Source organism: Physeter macrocephalus, chromosome 6, assembly GCF_002837175.3.
Source record: "Physeter macrocephalus isolate SW-GA chromosome 6, ASM283717v5, whole genome shotgun sequence".
NCBI lineage: Eukaryota > Metazoa > Chordata > Mammalia > Artiodactyla > Physeteridae > Physeter > Physeter macrocephalus.
Window position 1 is genome coordinate 88,022,066 of NC_041219.1, and position 21,675 is coordinate 88,043,740.

The 21,675-nt window shown below is 52.0% G+C and overlaps 1 protein-coding gene across 1 annotated transcript in view; it reads left to right on the plus strand.

The window, feature by feature from the left end:
- The window catches only part of GALNT6 (polypeptide N-acetylgalactosaminyltransferase 6), a 36,642-nt gene that overhangs the window by 11,377 nt on the left and 3,590 nt on the right, over positions 1-21,675 (plus strand). Inside the window, exons 3-11 of the mRNA XM_007119474.3 lie at positions 508-1,100; positions 3,018-3,190; positions 11,222-11,371; positions 12,409-12,643; positions 16,506-16,623; positions 18,006-18,206; positions 18,737-18,868; positions 19,713-19,814; positions 21,030-21,182. Coding sequence (XP_007119536.2) covers positions 610-1,100; positions 3,018-3,190; positions 11,222-11,371; positions 12,409-12,643; positions 16,506-16,623; positions 18,006-18,206; positions 18,737-18,868; positions 19,713-19,814; positions 21,030-21,182 — 1,755 coding nt within the window. The 5' untranslated portion in view covers positions 508-609. The remainder of the gene's footprint in view (positions 1-507; positions 1,101-3,017; positions 3,191-11,221; positions 11,372-12,408; positions 12,644-16,505; positions 16,624-18,005; positions 18,207-18,736; positions 18,869-19,712; positions 19,815-21,029; positions 21,183-21,675) is intronic.

Below are 21,675 nucleotides of genomic sequence, written 5' to 3' on the forward strand. Positions count from 1 at the left end.
GTGCAGTCCTCTGTGCTGTGGATATTTCACGCTATTTATTCATTATAACGCTGACAGACATTTGGACTGTTTCTGATTTTTGCCTTTTTCGTCAGTGCTGCTAGAAATGTTCTTGTGCATGCCTCCTGGCATACGTGCGCCAGAGTTTATCTGTGATATAAAACCAGGAGAGGAATTGTGGGGTCATAGGGTATGTACGTTTTAAATTTTTCTAGAGAATGCCAAATTGTTTCTCAAAGTGGTTGAGTTGATTAAATCTCTTCATGTAGAGTTTCAGTGTTGCAATTATTCTAGATCCATGAATGTCAGAATCTTAGGGCAGAAAAGAAACAGAGTCCATTTTCCTCATTTTCTGGATGGAGGAAATTTAGGTGCAGGAAAGTGACGTGACTGGGCTAAGGTGATGTCACCATTCAGCAGCAGAGCCTGGACGCGAACCCCGAATCCCCCGACTCCCTCCCCACCACTGCCTTGGGTCATTTCTCTCTCTCGTCCCCCCCTTCTCAGGCCGAGGCCCCAGGGTGTGGCCACCACGACCCATCAGGCTATTTCCAGGGCCGGGCCAGCGCTTGGAGCTGACCCAGCCGGGGTTCCCATTGGTTCCAGAGGATGAGGCTGCTCCGCAGACGCCACATGGCCGTGCGCCTGGCCATGGTGGGCAGCGCCTTCGTGCTCTTCCTCTTCATCCTGCAGAGGGATGTAAGTGGCAGGGAGCAGGCCACAGAGAAACCATGGCTGAAGTCCTTGGTGAGCCAGAAGGATCATGTCCTGGACCTCATGCTGGGGGCCGTGCACAACCTTAGGGATTCAATGCCCAAGTTCCAGATCAGGGCTCCAGAGCCCCAGCAGACACTGGCCTCCACAAACCGGACCTGCCTCCCCGAGTTCTATGCCCCAGCTGAGCTGAAGCCCTTCTGGGAACGGCCACCACAGGACCCCAATGGCCCTGGGGCAGATGGGAAAGCATTTCAGAAGAAACAGTGGACGCCCCAGGAGACCCAGGAAAAGAAAGAGGGCTATAAGAAGCACTGCTTCAACGCCTTTGCCAGTGACCGCATCTCCCTGCAGAGGGCCCTGGGCCCGGACACCCGACCCCCTGAGTAAGTAGCGCCGTGTCCTGGGGTGAGGCCAGGGTTCTGCCAAAGGCGTGGCTGGTATGGCCATGGCCACGGGCTGAGTGCCAGGTATAGGGCTGACAGGGATTTTAGAGTATGGGCAAGGATTTCCTCTAAGCCCTCACTTTTCCTAATCAATTGCCCTTATCCCAGGGCACAAAAGATTTTGTATCTTTTGATACAAAAAGATTTTGTATCTTCACATCAAAGATTTTGTGTGGGGTTCGTATTATGGTCAGGCCAGAGGCCCAGGGAGACCTGTGAGAGTGAAACACAATTGTGAAGGTGACAGGGTGCAGAAAAAGGACCTCTGTCCGGGCTGGGACCAGACCTGGCCTAGGGGTGACTGAGATGGCCTGACTGCAGGCCACATATTCGGTGGCTTTGCCCCATGCTGAGGCCTGCCCCAGAGACTGCAGGACTCCGCTGCTGACCTCTTGGCAAAGGGCATTTCCCGACAGCAGCCCTGGTGGTGAGGATTATCCCCACACCTCCTGGTTTCTTTCAGTGAAGACTCACAGGGCCAATAATTCATTCCAATCTTTATTTGAAGCTGTTTGTACTTTCAATCCCAGGCAATGAACCAGTTCTTAGATCTTTGAGCCGTAGCCACTTCAGTCTGTGTTCATACTGTCCTCATGTCAAAGATTTTGTGTCTTTCTCACGTAGACTTTGTCATTCCCAACTCAAGAGTAATACCCTTTTCGGCCTTTTCTCACATGGCAGTTCCCGTCCTCAAGTTCATGATTCTTTAGGACTTTGAACCTGGGGTTCCTCAGACTAGGACCTAGTATGGAGGCCTAGAACATGGAACCAACCCAAGTTATCAGGGCTCCTAGCAGGGAAGAGCAGTGGGTGTGAGGGCAGCCAGTGGAGGAAGTCTGGGAGTCTCCTCTGGAAGGCCCCTGAGAAATCTCTCTGATCAGCAGGCGGGGTTAAGAAAGGGCATCAGGGGGCTTCCCTGGCGGCGCAGTGGTTAAGACTCCACGCTCCCAATGCAGGGGGCCTGGGTTTGATCCCTGGTCAGGGAACTAGATCCCACATGCATGCCACAACTAAGAGTTCACATGCAACAACTAAGGAGCCCACCTGCTGCAACCAAGGAGCCCATGTGCCACAACTAAGGAGCCCACAAGCCGCAACTAAGACCTGTCGCAACAAAATAAATGAATAAAATAAATATATTTTTTAAAAAACTATAATGATTTTTAAAAAAAAAGAAAGAAAGGTCATTAGGCCACATGACTCCTTGAGATCCAGCATTCACACATTCCTGCCCCCAGCCGAGATGGTGTGTCAGAGAGGGTGGCAGTGTGGCCAAGTGCCACAGAGTGGCTGGAGTGGATGAGGATAGAGAAAAGGTCACAGGAAATTGTTTGTGATAATAGTATCAGATTCCAGGGAATTCATGAGGAAATGGATTAGAGAGAAACTGTACATTGTAAAGAGAAAAGCCTTTTCCTCTTATTGAGTATGGAAATTGTAGTCACTTTTCTCAGATGTCAGAGTTGCCTTTTATTACTTCCCCTCTGGGACCTCTGGATTAGATTACACTTTATGCAGCACACATATCACTGAGGAAGAGAGAGTCAGCCCTGGGAACTCCTAGAGCAGATGCGAGAAGTGAGGGGGATGCCCTCGGCATCACCGCTGGGGTACCGAGCCAGCTCTGGCGGAGATAGGTTTTGGAGTGGGTTGGTTAGGACCTGTGCAGAGGCTCAGTAGGTGGCAAATAGTGCAGAAGCTGGAAACAGGGAGCAGCTATTCCCAGCTCCAATGGGGAATGGAGGCTGGGGGATCCAAGGAGCAAAGGATGGTTATAGGAATCTGTGGACCGAGCCCTCCCTGCCCCCGGAACTCCCAGGGACCTGGAAAGCTGTATCTACACGTTCATCCTTGCAGATGTGTCGACCAGAAGTTCCGGCGCTGCCCCCCACTGTCTGCCACCAGCGTCATCATTGTGTTCCACAACGAGGCCTGGTCCACGCTGCTGCGGACGGTGTACAGTGTCCTGCACACCACCCCAGCCATCCTGCTGAAGGAGATCATTCTGGTGGATGATGCCAGCACCGAAGGTGAGGCTAAGGGGCCCTCCAAGGAGAAGCCTGGGGTCTCCCCTGGTGTTCTGTGAAAGAGGGCAGGTGCTCCTGAGGGAAGAGGCACTGCCTCATGGCCTGTTGTCTGGCATCATAGCTGATCATAGAGGCTAGGAGCAGGAAGAAGGCAGGTGGGGGCCAGGGGGCAGGTAGACCACATTTCTAGAGCCCAAGCTTCATTCACATTTTACCCCAAAAGCTCCAAAAGCTTAGCAGTTCTGGCTTCAAGGACTCCCTTAGAGCTGCCAAGCCCAACCCCAAGTTAGAAATGCCAGGAGAGGTCAGGGCAGGGCAGAGGGTGGGGACGGCCTTCCCTCTGTTTCCTACCTGTTTGATCTTGAAGATTGCACCTCAGAAGCCCTTTGCTATAGTTGGTAATAGACAAGTGAGGTTGCTCGCCAAACTTCCACCATTCAAGGCAATTCCAGAAACATCTACGGAGTACTTTGTGCCTGGCACTGACTTAGGCACAGGGGATAGTATGACAAATGAGGGACTTCCCTGGCAGTCCAGTGGTTAAGACTCCACGCCTCCAATGCAGGGGGCTCAGGTTCGATACCTGGTCGGGGAACTAAGATCCCACGTGCCACGTGGCCAAAAGACAAATGACAAATGAGACAGATCTTGCCCTGAGTAGGCTAACAGCCCCCGTAGTCAGATGACTGCTAACAACACCAACCACAATGGTGTGGCCTGTAACACACCCCAACGGACGTGAAAGGGCATGGACTTGAGAGTCTGACACCCAGGAACTCAAGTCCCAGCTCTGACTCTTCCTAGCTCTGTGACCTTGGGCAAGACACTTAGCCTCTCTGAACCTCAGTCCCCTCTTCTAAAAATGAAGACATTGGTGGCCGAGGGCTCAGAGATAGGTGGTAAATGAGATCATTCCTGCGCTACGGAGCACTTAGTCTCGAGTAAGAGCTCCGTGTGCATTAGTTTCATTTTATTCTTTGTATGGGAGCAAGGCACTATGGGAGGTGTTATTTCTGTGTGGCATGGCTGGGGCCGTCCACCATGGAGGCCAGATTAGAGCCTGAAAGCCCGAGTGTTTAGGGAGAGAAGAGGTGTTGAAGGGCAGTCCCGGAAGAGAGAACAGCATCAGCAGAGCCCTAGAGCCATCAGTGTGTTTGTGCTGTGGGAAATGACACTAAAAAGATGTTGAATGAAATCCCTGCCTTGCTAAAAGTATTTATTTCGGGGGGGGGGATAAAATGAGGTATCATTGAAGGTGCTTAAGCTGGAGAGTGACCTTACCTCAGAAGGATGGCAGCTTTGGGCAGGGTAATTGTCAGGAAGAGAGGAAGAGGACCCCGAGTCCAGAGAGGAAGTTCATAAATCACTTGAGCATGGGATGCCGGGGCCAGAACTAGGAAAGGGACTGCGGGACCCATGCATCGGTGGACCGGGGTCCTCCAGGAGCTGAGCCCTCCTCCCAGGTGGCACATGGGGGCTGGGGCTCTCCCGGGTTGGCTTCCTGTGCCCATGCTCCCGTATTGAGGGCAGGAACTGTGCGGCCCCTCCAGTGGAGCTGCTGACGCCCCGTCCTCTCCCCCAGCCCCCTCCTGCCCTCTGGGTAAGAGGACTAGGGCCGGGGAGGTCAGCGGGAGGAGGAGCTGAGTATGGGCACTGTTGAGTCCATTTCTTCAGGGAGCTCACATTTCCCCGGGAAGGACAGACACCTAGCAGCACTTACAGAGCAAAAGCAGACAAGTATCAGCGATGCCGTGAAAGGGTCTGGTGGATATAAGGAGCAGAGAGATTAGCTTCTGGAAAGGGAGGGGCAGAGAGTTTGGCGGAGAGGGCTGGGGCTAGAGAATGGCCTCCGGGGAATCTCGGTAGCAGTAGATTGGTTGTAAGGAGTGGGAACCAATGTATCAGCTGCCCTTCCTCTCAAACTGGGCTCTCTCCTAACCCTTCTCCCCACAGCCCTGAGCGGCCCATCCCTCAGAAGCTTCTTCCCTTGAATCCCATGTGGTGGAAGTTCTAAACAGTTTCAACTTGTCACTCCGAAATGTGTACATCCCTAAGGCACAGTTGGGCAGTTCCTCTGACCAGGCCAGCCAGTGACGTAGTGCCAGGCTGCCACGGACAGCTTTGAAAGGGCAGAGTGGCCTGTGCCTAGTAGGGTGGGCTTGGCAAAGAGCCCGCCCCTCTCGGGCCACCCGACCTGTTCCCGTTCCTTCTGGTGGCCTCTCCCTTGTTGCCCTGGACTCTCTCATACAGCCAACTCCAGCATCTCGGAATCACCTGCCTGAAAAAACGAAACCAGCCATTATTCTTAGTTTCCTGGGTCCTGGCCTCCTCTGACAATCTGTTAAAAGTTATGCCCCTCTCTCTAGAACAGTGCACAACTGCCACAAGTGTGCACACACCCACATTTGTGCATGTAATTCCAGGGAATTTGTGGACCCCGGGATAAACCACCCTACCCTGAGGGCTTTGGGACTCTAGAGGTACTTTCAGCAATATTCAGTTCAGCAAAGAAAGAAAAATACCCTCAGATCCATGGTCAGAAATCTCTGCAGTCCACGGTGGGATAAAATTTCCCACACGTTTGACCGTTTGATCAGATCACCTGGCTCTCATGATACACACACGCAAACAATGGCTGTGTTGCTGGAATTCAATGTCTTTGCTCTCTGTCCTCCTATCCAGGTGCCCGGCAGCACGGTTTGACCACAAGTGTACGGGCGTTTGATACTGGGGGGCGGGTATCAGAAAGAGGCCCTGGTGCCAGGCTGGGGAACTTTTTCTTTCCCACTTCACAGTCCGTCCCCAGGCACAGACTTCCCTCCTGCGTGGCCAGGTCAGCAGCCGAGGTCCCCTCTTGGTCTGGCACATTCCACAAGCTCCTAAACACTGGCCCCCCCCGCAACCAAGCCTGTCGGTCTACCATGCCCCAGACAGGGCAACCCCTTGTCCAAAGCCCTGCCCTGCCCTTGGCAGGGAGGCTGAGTAGTAGAACCTACACCTCCCTCCTGTGGGAATTCGCTAGATGATTGGGAGAAAATCAGACACTTACCAAGGACCCAGAGAGCCGAGATAAGAACAGGATCCTCTGTGAGCAAGTTCCTCAAGGAGAGAGGAGGAGTGGGGAGACAGGGTTGGCCTGGGCGGGCTGTAGGAAGGGGAGGAAGGATCAGCAGGGAAAGGAAAGGAGCGGAGGGGCAGCCCTGACGTCAGGAAACACACTGTGAGAAACGCAGGGGAGGAGACATTGGGAGCACTTTGGATTAGCCCACGATTTCCCCCACTGCCATCTGCCCTGGCCGGTCAGAACTGAAGTGAGGGGCAGTTCCTCTCGTGGCCCCCTCAACTCCTAAGAGACACCAGTAATGCAAGTCAGGAATTATTCAAAGCCTCCAATTCTAGTTGAATTAACAACTTCCAGTGTCTATTCTAACAGGTAAAGATGCTTTATTACCGCTGTCTCTTACCTCTTTCCTTGTTGTATAATATAGGAAGATGTCTCTGTAGTAACTCTATGTCCTGGATTTTCTCGGAAAGTTTCCATTCAATATTTTCTTCCCCATAAAGAAATTCTGCTATTCCCGCATGTCAGTTTCACCTGCCAGTTTAATCCTCACGCTTGGAGATGGAAAGAGGCCGATAATGAGTCTGGATTTGGGTTCGAAAATATAGCCCAGTGTCTAAATGTTCCATCTGGGCAGGAGGATTATAGAATACGCCCAAAGGGTGTTACACTTGTTCCTTTCTCCTGTTCTCCTTGCAAAAGGATTAATCAAGAAAAATTTCCCCATTGCAGTTCTGTTTGAGGCTGGATAGAGTATAGATGGGCATGAAATGAAAACAGCATAAAACGAGAGAGGAAAAGTTAAGAGAGGAAGTCCTCCCTACAAGAAAGGCTTTCTGTTTTGTTTTTCTTTTCTAGATTTTTCAACAGCCAAAGAAGAGGGGGAGAGTCCACAAGAGAAGCGTAAATAAAGGCAGTTCACTGATGTGCTTAATAAGTATTTATCAGTACCTACTGAGCACCAGACCCTGGGCAGGCTCCAGGGGTATAACAGTGAACAGTTGAACAAGGTGTCTGTCTTTTTAGAGCTTACTTTTTTAATGGGAAAGACAGAAAATAAATAATTGCAGATAATAATAAGTGCTATGAAGAAATTAAATTAGAAGAAAAATAAGAATGCAGGTGATGGGCTACTCAGTAATTAGGCAGCTTTTTTAGTCAGAGTAGCCAAGAAAGGCTACTCTGAGTGCTCCCCACAAAGGGAACAGCCAGCGCAAAGGCCCTGAGGCTTAGTGTGTTAATGGGGCAGAAATAAGGTCAGGATGGCTGCAGAGAAGCAAGCAAGGAAGCAGAAACAGCACCGGTACAAAGTGAGTTTACAAAGGTGAGCAGAACTCAATCACAAGACCTTTTTAAGCAATAGTGTAGTGTTTGGATTTTTTAATGTGTGTGGTAAAATATACATAAAATTTACCATTTTAACCGGTTTTAAATGCACCATTCAGTGGCATTAAATACATTCTCATTGTTGTGAAACCATCACCAGAACTCTTTCATCTTCCCAAATTGAAACTCTATGCCCATTAAACAATAACTCCCCATTCCCTAGCCCCCCAACCCCTGGCAACCCCCATTCCACTTTCTGTCTATGAATTTTACTACTGGAGGTACCTTGTATAGGTGGTATCATACAGCATGTGACCTTTTGTGTCTGGCTTATTTCACTTAGCATAATGTCTTCAAGGTTCATCCGTGTTGTCGCATGTCAGAACTTGCTTCCTTTTTAAGGCTGACTATAGCATTGTTTGTGTAGACCACATTTGTTTATTCATTCATCCACCCATGGACATTTGAATCGTTTCCACATTTTTGACTATTGTGAATAATGCTGCTATCAACATGGCTGTACAAATATTTTTTTGAGTCCCTGCTTTCAGTTATTTTGGCTGTATACCCAGAAGTGGAATTACTGGATCATATGGTAGTTCTTTGTTTAATTTTTTGAGGAACCATCATACTGTTTGGATTCGTTTTTTAAGTGCAATTTTAAACCACCGTAGTGACATGATGTGATTTATAGTTTTAAGAGAGAACTCACTGTGGCTGCTATGTCACGAGTAGATTGGGAAGAGGAGTGTAGAGTAGAGGCCGGGAGACTACTTAAAACATGATTGCTGCAGTGACGGTGGGGATGGAGAGAGATAACTGTCCATATTTGCTGAAGGACTGTTTGTGGAGGGGGAGAATCCAGCACGATTCCTAGTTTAGAGCAACTGGAGGGATGCTGGTACCATGTATTTACATGGGGGGAGGGCAGGTAGGGAAGAAATCTGGGGATCCATTTCAGGCGTGTTAGGTTTGTGATTTTGTTAGACATCCAAGTGAGGATGGCAAGGCCAGGAAAAAAGGCCCAGGAGCATCTGCATATAGATGGTATTTCAAACATGGGGCTGAGTAAGGCATGTGTGTGGTAGGTCACAGGAGTCTCATAGACTCCAGTCGTGAGGAATGAAGCCGGGCTGGGGTGGGGTGGTGTTGAACCTAAATGAGGAGGGTCTCATCTGGGGGACATACGGGAGAATGGTTGGGTCCGTCTGTCCTTCCACACTCGGCTCTGCTGTACTCAGCTCTTGGGTTTATGTCTAGTGGGTCCAGGGAGGGGCATGACTTAGGAGAACTGTCTCACCCCACCCTCCGTCAAAGGGCCTGAGGCTTCCGCTCAGAATTCCCAGGTCCCACCTAGCCACCCGAGATTGGAGGGAAGGCGTGGGAGAAGGGCTCTGTAGAGCTCAGGCTGCCCTGACGTTCACAGCTCAATGCTTGGCGTGCTCTTACCACAAAACCCACTTCCTATGATGTTTTGTCCCTGGGTTATCTCCACCACCATGAACTTCCTGTAAGCACAGTTATGTTCTCAGGGGAAATGTCCGCCGTCAGCCGCGCCGAGAAGGTAAGACTCCCGCACGGGGATCCTCCCACCTCCCTGTTAGAGCCAGCACTCGGGGCTGTACTTGGAGGATGAGCCTAGGAGCTCGGGAAGGCAGGACGCAGACCCCGGCCCTCCCTGCCCAGGATAGTGGCTGGCACCTGGCAGCGTGTTCACAGGTGTTTGCTAAGTGAGTGCTGGGCTGAAGCTGCCAAATGAGGCTAATTTTGACTCATAAACATTGGAGACAATACTCCCTATTTCATAGCGCTTTAATCTTCACAGAGAAGATTAAATAAGAAAGTCAACATGGAAGCACCTAGTTCCATGAGTGGCACATAGTAGTGCTCGAGTATTTGGGCACTGTGTGTGTGTGTGTGAGTGTGAGTGTGTCAAAGTAGAGAGAGAGTGACTTCCCTGGCGGTCCAGTGCTTAAGAGTCCGAGTTGCCACTGCAGGGGGTCCGGATTCGATCCCTGGTGGGGGAACTAAGATCCCGCATTCTACGCGGTGTGGCCAAAAAGAAAAACAAAACGAGTAGAGCGAGAGATCAATCGCGCCTCCACAAAACTGACTTCGGACCCCAGTTTGTGTGACACTACGTTGAGAGCGAGGCCTAAGCTCTGGGCCGATCCCACAGCCCTCAAGAGAAAGGACACGGTCAGCCGTCACACCTGCCCCGCACCGCCACTTCTGAAACCACAGGCAACTCCATTCTGCACAGTGGGGAACAGAACAGTGGCACAGATAAACCAAAACAGCAGTTACTGAAACATCACTAAGATTTGGACTATGTTCCAAGGTGGATTGCTTCAGAATAGGGCGATATATAATGCTCTGAGGATTTCCGACTAAATAACAAGAGTCATGAAGTGAGCCCCCTCTCAGAAGGGGCTGGAGATCTCAGCAGATACCCCTCCCTTCAAAGTGCTTTCCCCACCCCCTCCAATTCAGAATGGTTGCCCCTCCTGGAGACTCCCCCAGCCCTGCACCACCTCTGGCAGGTCACTCATCACCTACCCTGCCATCGCCCGTTCCCTAGGTGGCCAGGCTCACCACTGTGCCTGGCTCATGGAGGTGCTGGGTAAATGGTTTTTAAATGTAATTAAAAAGCCTCTCAGCATCTTTTCATCTTCCTAAAGAATTCCATGTGCAGAGGAGGTAATAAAGAGGATTAGAGTGGGGACTTCCCTGGTGGCTCAGTGGTTAAGAATCCGCCTGCCAATGCAGGGGACACGGGTTCGAGCCCTGCTCCGGGAAGACGCCACATGCCGCGGAGCAACTAAGCCCGTGCACCGCAACTACTGAAGCCTGAGCTCTAGAGCCTGCGAGCCACAACTGCTGAGCCCGCGAGCCACAACTACTGAAGCCCGCGCACCTAGAGCCCACGCTCCGCCACAAGAGTAGCCACCACAATGAGAAGCCCACGCACCACAACGAAGAGCAGCCCCCGCTCGCCGCAACTAGAGAAACCCCGCGTGCAGCAACAAAGACCCAACGCAGCCAAAAATAAATAAATTAATTAATTTTTTTAAAAAGAGGATTAGAGTAAGACTTCTTGCTGCTGCCCCAGAAGCCAGAAATCAATACTTGTGTCTGCTCTACCTGTCAGACTTACTCTGAAGAGCCTGGGAGACAGGGACTCAGACAGGGAGAAATGACTGCCACAACCCCCAGGTGTGGAAAGGAGGGGAGGCCCGAGCCCCAACTCTGAAAATATGGGGGGCTGAGAGGGTGCAGAGACCAAGAGGGGCATCTGAGAGCCTTTGTCAGAAGTTGATACTTGATCTGAGACCAAAGGAACACAACTCTGAGGTCCCGTCTCAGACATCAGAGAAGGCGCCCCGGTAAGCAGACACAGGATGGGCCCAACAGAGCCAGTGGAATGTCCTGGCAAGGCGGCCACGGGCAGTAGGACCACACAGGGGACCTCGTCCTTCCAGCCCCCCCACACCTTGGGCTTCTATGGAGTGGCTCAGCTCAGTGTGGGCGGGAGGGTTAAAACGCAGGCCTGCTGGAGGCCTGAGAGCGCCCAGACTTGGTGCACACGGAGGATTAGATTTGCAACAAAGTGGGTGGGCTGGCGACAATGACCCTGTCCCTTCCAGAGTACTTGAAGGAGCCGCTGGAGCAGTACGTGAAGCGGCTGCAGGTGGTGAAGGTGGTGCGGCAGTTGGAGCGGAAGGGGCTGATCACCGCCCGGCTGCTGGGAGCCAGCGTGGCCCAGGCGGAGGTGCTCACCTTCCTGGATGCCCACTGTGAGTAGAAGAGGGCCGGCCTGGCTCTGTCCCCCTTCCCTCCCTGGCAGAATGAAGAGCTGGGACCATGGCATCAGCAGAGCACCTTCCAGCTCTGCTGTCCCAGGATCAAAGCAGGCTTGGGACTCCCCTAGCTTCTTCTACCCCTTTCTCACCCCAGTGCCAAGGATGGTTATCTGGAGGCACACACAGCCCTAAAACAACTGGTGACCCCACAGTTGCTGGGAGTGTGTTCTGGAGCCCCAGACGTTCCTCTCTCCCCCCACCATCTGAACCTCATTCTGAGCTCAGCCCCCCGGAGAGGCCTCCTGTCGCCACTGGGCACTGGTGGGCGTGGCACTTTCCTGCAGGGCCCCATGGGGCCAGGAAGGCCTGCTTCTTGCCCCAAAACAAAACACTTCCCCACCATTGTCAGGGAAAGAAATGTTCCCTAAAAGCAGTGATACATATTCTGAGAAGCTATAGCCTTGGAGTCAGAAGCCCTAGATTTGTGTCCTGGCCCTGCCACTAACCAGGCCTCAGTTTTCTCTTCTATCAAGTGGGATGAGGATGCCAACCTTACTCACCAACAAAACGAAGGCTAAATCAAGTCATATATGCAGTTCATCGAAAATCCCAAAGGGATGATTATTCTACAACCCGAGCTGAAGCGTGAGGTGCAGAGATCCCTGGGAGAGGGGACACCCCCCCCGTGAAACCCACACTTGGGTGGGGAGGGCCGACTGAGTGGATAGGCTACAGACCCTGAAGACACCCCTCCAGGGCCTTCCCTGTGCCTTTGGGTCCACCATGTTACTCCCCTGAGACCTCCATTCTCCCCTCCAAAGCCACCTCCACCTTTCTTGGGGGGGAGAGGGCAGGTGTAGGAGGGTCCTGGGAGATCTCTGTCCACTCTCTGTGGCCGTGGAGCTTGCGCGTGTTTCCCTGTCTACAGCTAGGGAGCGGGCGCTTGTCCTCCGGGGGCTCCCCACTGGCGGGGGGCACGGGCTGAGCTGTGGGCAGGACCCTGACTGATGTCTCCTGGTGCCGACCTACAGGTGAGTGCTTCTATGGCTGGCTGGAGCCCCTCCTGGCTCGCATCGCCGAGGACGAGACGGTGGTGGTGAGCCCAAACATTGTCACTATCGACCTGAACACTTTTGAGTTCTCCAAGCCCATCCAGAGGGGCCGAGTCCAGAGTCGTGGCAACTTTGACTGGAGCTTGACCTTCGGCTGGGAGACCATACCTTTACATGGGAGGCAGAGGCGCAAGGATGAGACCTACCCCATCAAGTAAGTACTGTAGCCTGGTGGGCCCACACCCTGGTCTCTGCGGTCCCAGGGACCTGGGCCATCTCAGGTCAGCATTTATGAGGTGCTCTATGAAACACTTGACATATTTAATCGTCATCCCCTATGAGGTAGGTACTGTGATTAGCCTGGTTTGCAGGTGAGAACGCTGAGGCTCCTGGTGATGAACAGTTGGCCTCAGACTATACACTAGAAAGTGGTGGAACAAGGATGCCCATCCCGCCAATCTGGCCCCAAGCCCGTGTCCCCACCATGGCTCTGTCCTACCTCTCACCATAGCAGCTGGCTCTCACTCACCACCTTCTGTGTGCCAGGCCCTGGGCTAAGGGCTTTCCACACCTTATCCCATTTATTCCTCCCTATATGTAGAAGGGTGTGACTGCTGCTTTCAGAGAGATGGAGGGTAGAGGCCATTGTAAAATAGCCATTATAATAAGAGGGGGTGGTGTGTCCACCCAGGTCACCGTCTTGGAAAAGACTGAGAACATATTAAAGGAAAATAGACAAATGTCCTGCAGTTTACAGTGTGTCGCATTTGCCCTGAACTTTTTCAGGAAAAGGGCTAGATAGGAGATATTTTAGGTTTTGCCAGCTACAAAAAATAATCCTTTCAAAATGTAAAAACCATTCTTTGCCAGAACCTTAGAAAGCCAGGCCAGCTTTGGCCCACAGGCCACAGTCTGCCAACCCCTGAGCTAGAGGGCAGATGCTTGAAATTTTATCCGTTGTTTGATGCCCAGCTGGGTTTGCCTTCCCCTCACACACCCACCCTGCCCCTCCCTCTCCAGATTGCCTGTTGGTGTTGTTAGAGACCATGTCTCAGCTAAACTGAGTAGGGGAGTGGCTTTTAGAATACCCTTTGCTTCTGGATTATCTGTGCTATTGCTTTCCTATCCTGGCCAGGAAACTGAAGGGTCAACCAAATATATATACCAGGGATGGAGGGAAGCAGAGTTTGGGAATACGGTGAGCAGAGATAAAAGGGAAGGCTTCCTACCCATGCACATGCCCAAATCCTAAGAAATGCTGCCCAGAGCGTCAGTAGAGAGGGCTCAGGTGGGCCACAGGAAGGAATCCCATGGATCCTGAGCAGCCAGCTGCTCTGGGTCCTTTAGAAGGAGGAGAAGAAGTAGCAGAAAGGGCAGAGGGGAAAGGAGAAGGCAGGAGAGAGAAAAGAAATCAGAACTCCCTATAGACCCTCTGCTTGGTTCATAGATGTCTCTTTTTTTTTTTGCGGTACGCAGACCTCTCACTGTTGTGGCCTCTCCCGTTGCGGAGCACAGGCTCCGGACGCTTAGGCCCAGCGGCCATGGCTCACGGGCCCAGCCGCTCCGCGGCATGTGTGATCTTCCCAGACCGGGGCACGCACCCGTGTCCCCTGCATCGGCAGGCGGACTCTCAACCACTGTGCCACCAGGGTACACGGGCCCAGCCGCTCCGCGGCATGTGTGATCTTCCCAGACCGGGGCACGCACCCGTGTCCCCTGCATCGGCAGGCGGACTCTCAACCACTGTGCCACCAGGGAAGCCCAGATGTCTTTTGTTTGAGATGTACATCAACAAAACCCCCTTCCCCCAAGCTGGGGGCCAGGCACACAGTGGCACAGTCAGGGACAGGGCACCTGGCCCCCAACCATCACTGACGTCCCCCTCTCTGATGTCCGAGGACCATACAACTGGAAGACAAAGCTCCAGTGTTTGAGGAATTAATTTGCTCTCTGGTCCAAATGCCCTGGTGGTGTGCAGGGCTTGCCTGAGGCACTTTGCACAGTACCCACTAGGAGGTCTGCAGGCAGCACCCTCCCTTCCTCCACTCCCAAAGTCAACGGGGAGGCCAAGGGGAGAGGTGAGGACCCAGGGGACCCTCGGAAGCAGGCCAGGAAATGCAGAGCGTTTCCAGAGGTTGCCTGTTGGTTGTGGGTCTGCAGCGAAGTTCCCCGTGTAGAGTTTATCCTCAGAGATAATTTGTCAGTGGCTTCTTGGTCAGAGGGACCTCTCAAAGCCAAGAGACAGGCCCAGGTCGGGGAAACCCTGAAGAAGTAGCAGGTTAAGGACTTCCCCAGTGGTGCAGTGGTTAAGAATCCACCTGCCAATGCAGGGGACACGGGTTCGATCCCTGGTCCAGGAAGATCCCACATGCCGCGGAGCAACTAAGCCTGTGCACCACAACTACTGAAGCCCGTGCACCTAGAGCCCGTGCTCCGAAATAAAAGAAGCCACCGCAATGAGAAGCCCACGCACAGCAACGAAGAGTAGCCCCAGCTCGTCACAACTAGAGAAAGCCCGCACACAGCAACAAAGACCCAATGCAGCCAAAAACAAATAAATAAATAAAATTATTTTTAAAAAAGGAGGGCTTCCCTGGTGGCGCAGTGGTTGAGAGTCCGCCTCCCTATGCGGGGGACGCGGGTTCGTGCCCCGGTCCGGGAAGATCCCACATGCCGCGGAGCGCCTGGGCCCGTGAGCCATGGCCGCTGGGCCTGCGTGTCCGGAGCCTGTGCTCCGCAACGGGAGAGGCCACAACAGTGAGAGGTCTGCGTACCGCAAAAAAAAAAAGAGACATCTATGAACCAAGCAGAGGGTCTATAGGGAGTTCTGATTTCTTTTCTCTCTCCTGCCTTCTCCTTTCCCCTCTGCCCTTTCTGCTACTTCTTCTCCTCCTTCTAAAGGACCAGTGAGAGGGCTGCGTACCGCAAAAAAAAAAAAAAAAAAAAAAAAAAAAAAAGGAAGCAGCAGGTTAGTTCCAAAATGCTCATCCCCAGGACTCTCTGAGGCTTTCCTGGCCTTACTTGGGCTGGCTTAGAACCCCTGGGGGAGGCCACAACCAGTGACAGAAAGCTTGCCTGAGCTTGAGGGTTTCCCAACGAAATTCCTTCCAGAAAGTGGCTGCAGGAGCCAACTTCAGGGCGACAGCAACAGCCATAGGGTAACACCAAGGTCCTGGGTAATAGCCTTGACCAGTCAGTCCAGTGAACACTGATTGAGCCCCTGCCGTGTGTGAAGCACCTTGACCGGTTTTGGGCTGACAGAGAAGGTTTCTGCTTGGTTGTGCCACATGGAGCCACCCACTGAGGGCAGCAAAGCGCCATCCAAGCCAGCCTGGCATGGCACAGAGGCCAACAGCTAATGATCTGTGTGCACTCCTGCCCTGTCTCCCACCCCCGCCTTCAACCCTTAGCCCAGCCCCTCTCATGAGCAACGTGGTATCTGAGTTCTAGATGTTTTTGTCAATTTATCTAAACATGGGTCTGTGCCTCCCTGCCTTTGTCTGAAAGCCAGAATCTTGCTGTCGCCTCCAAATGCTCCCTGTAGTTCAAGTTGAGCTTAATTTCACCTCGCTTCCTACTCTGTTTCTGGGAGCACCTATGTCCAAAAACAATTTCACATAGCTTCTGATAACCGAGTGTCTACTATGCTTTAGGAACTTTGCTGCCAAAAAGCAAACGATTGTGGCTTTTCCCTCAGCTACTACACTGAGCTCTCAGAGGACAAGATCTGTCTCTCTTTACTCCGTACGACTAACACGTAGCACAGGCCCTGGAAGCCCGTGTGTAACACATCCTTGGTTGAATGAATGAATGAATGCATGCCTTTTAGAAGAGAGAAATGATAATTACATCTCTCCTCAGCCTGATCTTAGAAGGTGAAGGGAACATAATAAAAGCTCAATAAACATTTGCTAAGTGCATAAGCTAGTGGAAGAGGGGCTGCATATCCCAGGTGAGAGGAAAGGAGGAGGGAGGGAGTTTAGGAGGCGTCATCGGTGAGATCACAGCTTTCCACGCCAGGTTCTGGCCCCTCTTCCCCCCAGAAGATGCACATGCTTCTCCCTCTGTCTCTCCAGATCCCCGACGTTTGCTGGTGGCCTCTTCTCCATCTCCAAGTCCTACTTTGAGCACATCGGTACCTATGATAATCAGATGGAGATCTGGGGAGGGGAGAACGTGGAAATGTCCTTCCGGGTGAGAGTGAAGAGGGCTTCGCGGGGGAACCACAACGTCCCAGGGGATGGCCTGAGAACCTGTCTCTTAGGCAGTGGCAGGGATATCAATTCTTCAGCTGAACTTGGAAGGGTGGCTGTTTCCCGTCATGGCTCCGCCTTCCCTCGGCCCCCTCCCTGTCCATGGCAGTAGGGCCTTGGGAGTCAGATTGGACAACTGAGAACAAATTACTGGGCAGAACTCCTCAGAGGGAAGGGATAATAGAGGTAATAGGGACCAGACATCTGGGGACTGGTGACATCTTTCATGATGTCTGTTGGAAAAGGGTTAGGGTGAAGGTGGAGCAGGTCAGTAAGCAGTCACTCTCCTTTTTCTGGAAAAATCAGGCTCTGCTTTCCAGGTCAGAGACCTCATGCCTTGGTAGCCTTAGGAGTTTCCCTCCCCTGTGTTCAGCAAGCCCTTCATAACCGTAGGAGAAGATGATGGCCAAATTCTGGTGGGCCCCAGAACTCTGAGGGATTCAAGGAATAAGGAAAATCAGGCTTAGGTTGGAAGAAAGGCTTGCCTCTTCATGAAATCTACACAGATCCCCATCCAGTGGAGAGTAATTAACAAGTAAATGAGCTTGTTTATGAAATCATCTCTCACAGTGCTTGGCAGCTACAAGCACATCATTGATACCTGCTGTTACTATGGCTGTGATTATGTATTTCTGTTGCTGCTATACTAAAATGAATGACAACATACCTCCCAATCTAAAACCTAAAAAAAGGAGAAGACACAGGTGGAAGGGATGTCGTAAACCAGCCCTCTGACAGAGGAGGGTCACCAGCTCAGTCACCATAACTGCCATGGTTCTGATCCTAGGCTCGTCCATGAGCCTCTGACCTCTGTTCAGTCTCTCTGCAAGGAAGCTAGTGTGCTAAAGGTCCAGGTGATCACCACAAGCCACCTGATGGTGGCTATTAATTAATGAATTGATGCTTTGATTAGGTCACAAGTTGATCTCGATTTGGAGGAGCTTGAGTTTCCAGTAACACCTGCGTGAGCTGATAAAATCACATTTCCAGGTCAAAAAGCCAGGTGGCCAGAGCTCACAGTAGGTAGATGGACATAAAATTCGCCAACTGTCTTTTCTCCAAAGTGGGCCCCGGTAACCCTCGGGACCCTGCAAATTTCTGTCTGCTTTAATCCGAGTGAACCAACATCAGAGAGCCAGAGGTTGTGTAGTTATGGCCTGGGAAGAAGCCCGGTCAGTGTCTTTTTTTTCCAGGGAGACAGCGCAGCATTTCCCTGAGTCCGTGGACCTGGGGTCTGGCACCCTGGGAATGGAACAGAGCTGCTTGGGGGGAGGTTTTCCCACCCACCCCCTGAAAACCCCATCCCATATCCTCTTACGGCAGGTGTGGCAGTGCGGGGGCCAGCTGGAGATCATTCCCTGCTCTGTGGTCGGCCACGTGTTCCGTACCAAGAGCCCTCACACCTTCCCCAAGGGCATCAGTGTCATTGCTCGCAACCAAGTGCGCCTGGCTGAGGTCTGGATGGATAGCTACAAGGAGATTTTCTACAGGAGGAATCTGCAGGCAGCAAAGATGGCCCGAGAGGTGAGAGGGGAGGATGCTCAGGAGGTGTTTAGATGAATAGAAGGGCAGAATCCCAGCCTCTGGTCAAGAGCCTTATGATGACACAGACCCACCCATCTCCACCACCTGGTGCCTTTACCCCTCAGACCTTGGGAGCTAGAGCCCAGGCTCTATTTTGGAGGCTAGAAAATGGGAGAGGAGGCTTTGTTGTCCCTGCCTGGAGAGCCCCAGTATCTTTTAGGAGGGGAGGGAGAAAAGATTTGGAGGGAGAACCTCTTACGGGAAGAATGGCTTTACTCTGAGAAACTAGGAATTGAAGACTGGGAGAAATCTGTGTGTTCACAGGAGATAGGGGTGGTGCTATGGGCGCGGGTCCCAAAGCCAAGGCAGGGGGTTTGGGATTAGATATGGGGCCCAACTGGTCCTGAGCAGGAATGAACAGGAGACCCACTCTGGGAGAAAGTAGTCCCAGAAACTCTGGGCTACTTCCACCCAGACAAGAAGGTCAAGGCTGGTGGAACTGACCCTTAGGGGGCTGGCTTGGTTGACAGAAATCCTTCGGTGACATTTCGGAACGACTGCAGCTGAGGGAACGACTAAACTGTCACAACTTTTCCTGGTTCCTGCACAACATTTACCCAGAGATGTTTGTTCCTGACCTGAAGCCCACCTTCTATGGAGCTGTGAGTCTTGAGAACCAATATGCCTACCCATCATCACAGAACCCCCGGGAGAAGTTCAGGACCACTTACCTCGCAGCTGGATGACAAACAGCTGATTTTTGCTCTCCACACTCCCTTATCCAGGAGGAGGACCGAGAGGCCACCCTGGGCTTCTAGAGCTAGCTAAAAACCTTATAGGGGCTTCCCTGGTGGCGCAGTGGTTGGGAGTCCACCTGCCAATGCAGGGGACGCGGGTTCGTGCCCCGGTCCGGGAGGATCCCACATGCCGCCGAGCGGCTGGGCGCGTGGGCCATGGCCGCTGAGCCTGCGCGTCCGGAGCCCGTGCTCCGCAGCGGGAGAGGCCGCCGCGGTGAGAGGCCCGCGTACCGCAAAAAAATAAATAAATAAAATAAAAATAAAAACCTTATAAGGAGGAAACAACCCCTAAGCAGCAGTTCTCAAATACTCACATGCATCAGAATCACCAGGAAGGTCAGTTAAGACACAGGCTGTTGATTCAGTAGGACTGGGTTGGGGCCTGAAAATTTGCGTTTCTAACAAGCCTTCAGGTGATGCTGATGGTCTAGGGATCACACTTTGAGAACCACTGCTCTTAAGGACATTCCCATATGCTGAGGGCTTCTCCCAGGGACCTGGCAGCTTGCCCACCCTGACCTTGCCCAACCCCTGGGCTCTGCACCTCACTTTACTGTTCACTTCAGGCGTCTGCCTTAATGAGCAGAGGAGGAAAGTCACAGAGGAGAAATCCAGCCGTGCAGATTTATTCCAGATGGATCCCACACCACAAACCAAAAAACTCCTAACTGTGCTCCCCTGGTTCCCCTCTCTTCTCAACATTCTGCAGCTCAAGAACCTCGGCATGGATCATTGCCTGGATGTGGGAGAGAATAACAATGGAGGAAAGCCCCTCATCATGTACACCTGCCATGGCCTTGGCGGCAACCAGGTACAGAGCCCAGCCCGAGGCAAGCCTGTCTCTGGGGCATCTTCTCTCTGCACATGCCCCCTTCCTCCACTCAGAATTGTCCTTTCCTGAGGACTAGGGTAGGGGAGATCCAGAGAGAGGGGGAGATACCAGCCCTGCCCTCAGAAAGCTCCCAGTCTGAGGGGGAATACTGACTGACAAGGTCTTAGGTGTGGATCAGGGGCATCCAGAGAGGAATGGGCAGCAGTGCTGGCTGCTAGCGAGGGGCTGGGGTGCAGGATTGTTTTTTGGTCTGTTTTTTTTTTTTCCCACACTCCCCATCTCGGGAGGGGAGGATTGTTCATCAGAGGAGGCTTCCTGGAGGATGCCAGCTGCTGAGTGATGTTTTAGGGTGACTATGGAAAATTTTTGAGCACTTTCCCTCAGCTACACTCAACTTCTATCTTCAATGCCTTCCCTGCCCAGAAGCTACCACTATGATCCTAGCACCCATCAGTGACCCCAAAACAACCACCTACTGACATCTCACAGCTACCTGGCATCCTGGGAATTTCCCCCATGCCCTACAATGCCCATCTCTTCCCTGAGGAATAACTAATAACCTCCCTGGACCCAGCCCCTCAATCTACCCCGAATGCCCAGCATTTGGTAAGTAAGAGGCACTTGAAACAGAGCTGAAACAAGGAAAGGAGTGGCATGGGCCACTGAACAGGATGCCAACAGGATGTGCAAATGAAGACAAAGTCATTCTGGAGCAATTTCCTGTACCACTGGCCTGCGTAGTGATTTTAGGTGGTACACTGGAACATTTTTGCAATAGTAATCCATTAGCATAAAAAGAACTAGCACATGATTTCACCAATAATGCTTTAAATGAGGCTAATTTTTTTTTTACCTTTTTTTTTGATCATGGCTTACAGCATTTGGGATCTTAGTTCCCAGACCAGGGATAGAACCCGTGCCCCCTGCAGTGGGAGCGTGGAGTCCTGACCACTGGACTGCCAGGGAAGTCCCTAAGTTAAGTTTTTAACTAAAGAAAAAATATTTACTAACTATTATCTATCATTCCAGTATCACCCAGATGCGGTGGCACATGAATTACTAAAGTCTTGGCACCTACTCACTTTCCTCCTCAGGAGGCCATCTGTGGTTGGCATCCCAAGGTAGTTGGCTTTGGAAGGTGGTGGGCAACCTCTCTGCCTGCCCCTCAGGACCTCCTCTTATCTTGTGTTCTAGTACTTTGAATACACAACCCAGAGGGACCTTCGCCACAACATTGCGAAGCAGCTGTGTCTATATGCCAGTGCTGGTGCTCTGGGCCTTAGGGGCTGCCACTTCTCTGGCAAGAATAGCCAAGTGCCCGAGGATGAGGAATGGGAATTCACCCAGGTGAGTCAGCTGCCCAGAAAGCTCAGAATCAAGAACCTGAGACCACAACTGCCCCCTCCCTTCCTTCTGCATCTTCTGCCTGATGTACTACGGGGTGGATCCGGACAATGTACAATAGAAAGTATGGAGAATGTGGGTTTGGTCACAGGCAGGGTTCTCAGGGCTTAAGTAAGGTTTGGTGATGGCTGGTTCTGCTTGATAGAAAGATGGGGTCGGGGTTATGGTCCAGGACCAGCTCTGTCATAGCTCACGTCTTTTTAGGCTGAACCCTAGATGTAGATGAAGTTGAAGAGTCACTTGTCGTTCCTGCCTGGCCTCTGTGTGCCAAGCACAAGGCTATGCACTCACATACATTGGTATGGTTAATCTTCCAGAGGCTCTTCCCAAGTAAGTGGTGTCCCCATCACTAGAGATGGGCCAGCTGAAGCTCAGCAAGTTTGTGACTGGCCCAAGACCCTTCACTAGTAAATGGTAGGCCTGGGTTTCTGATCTA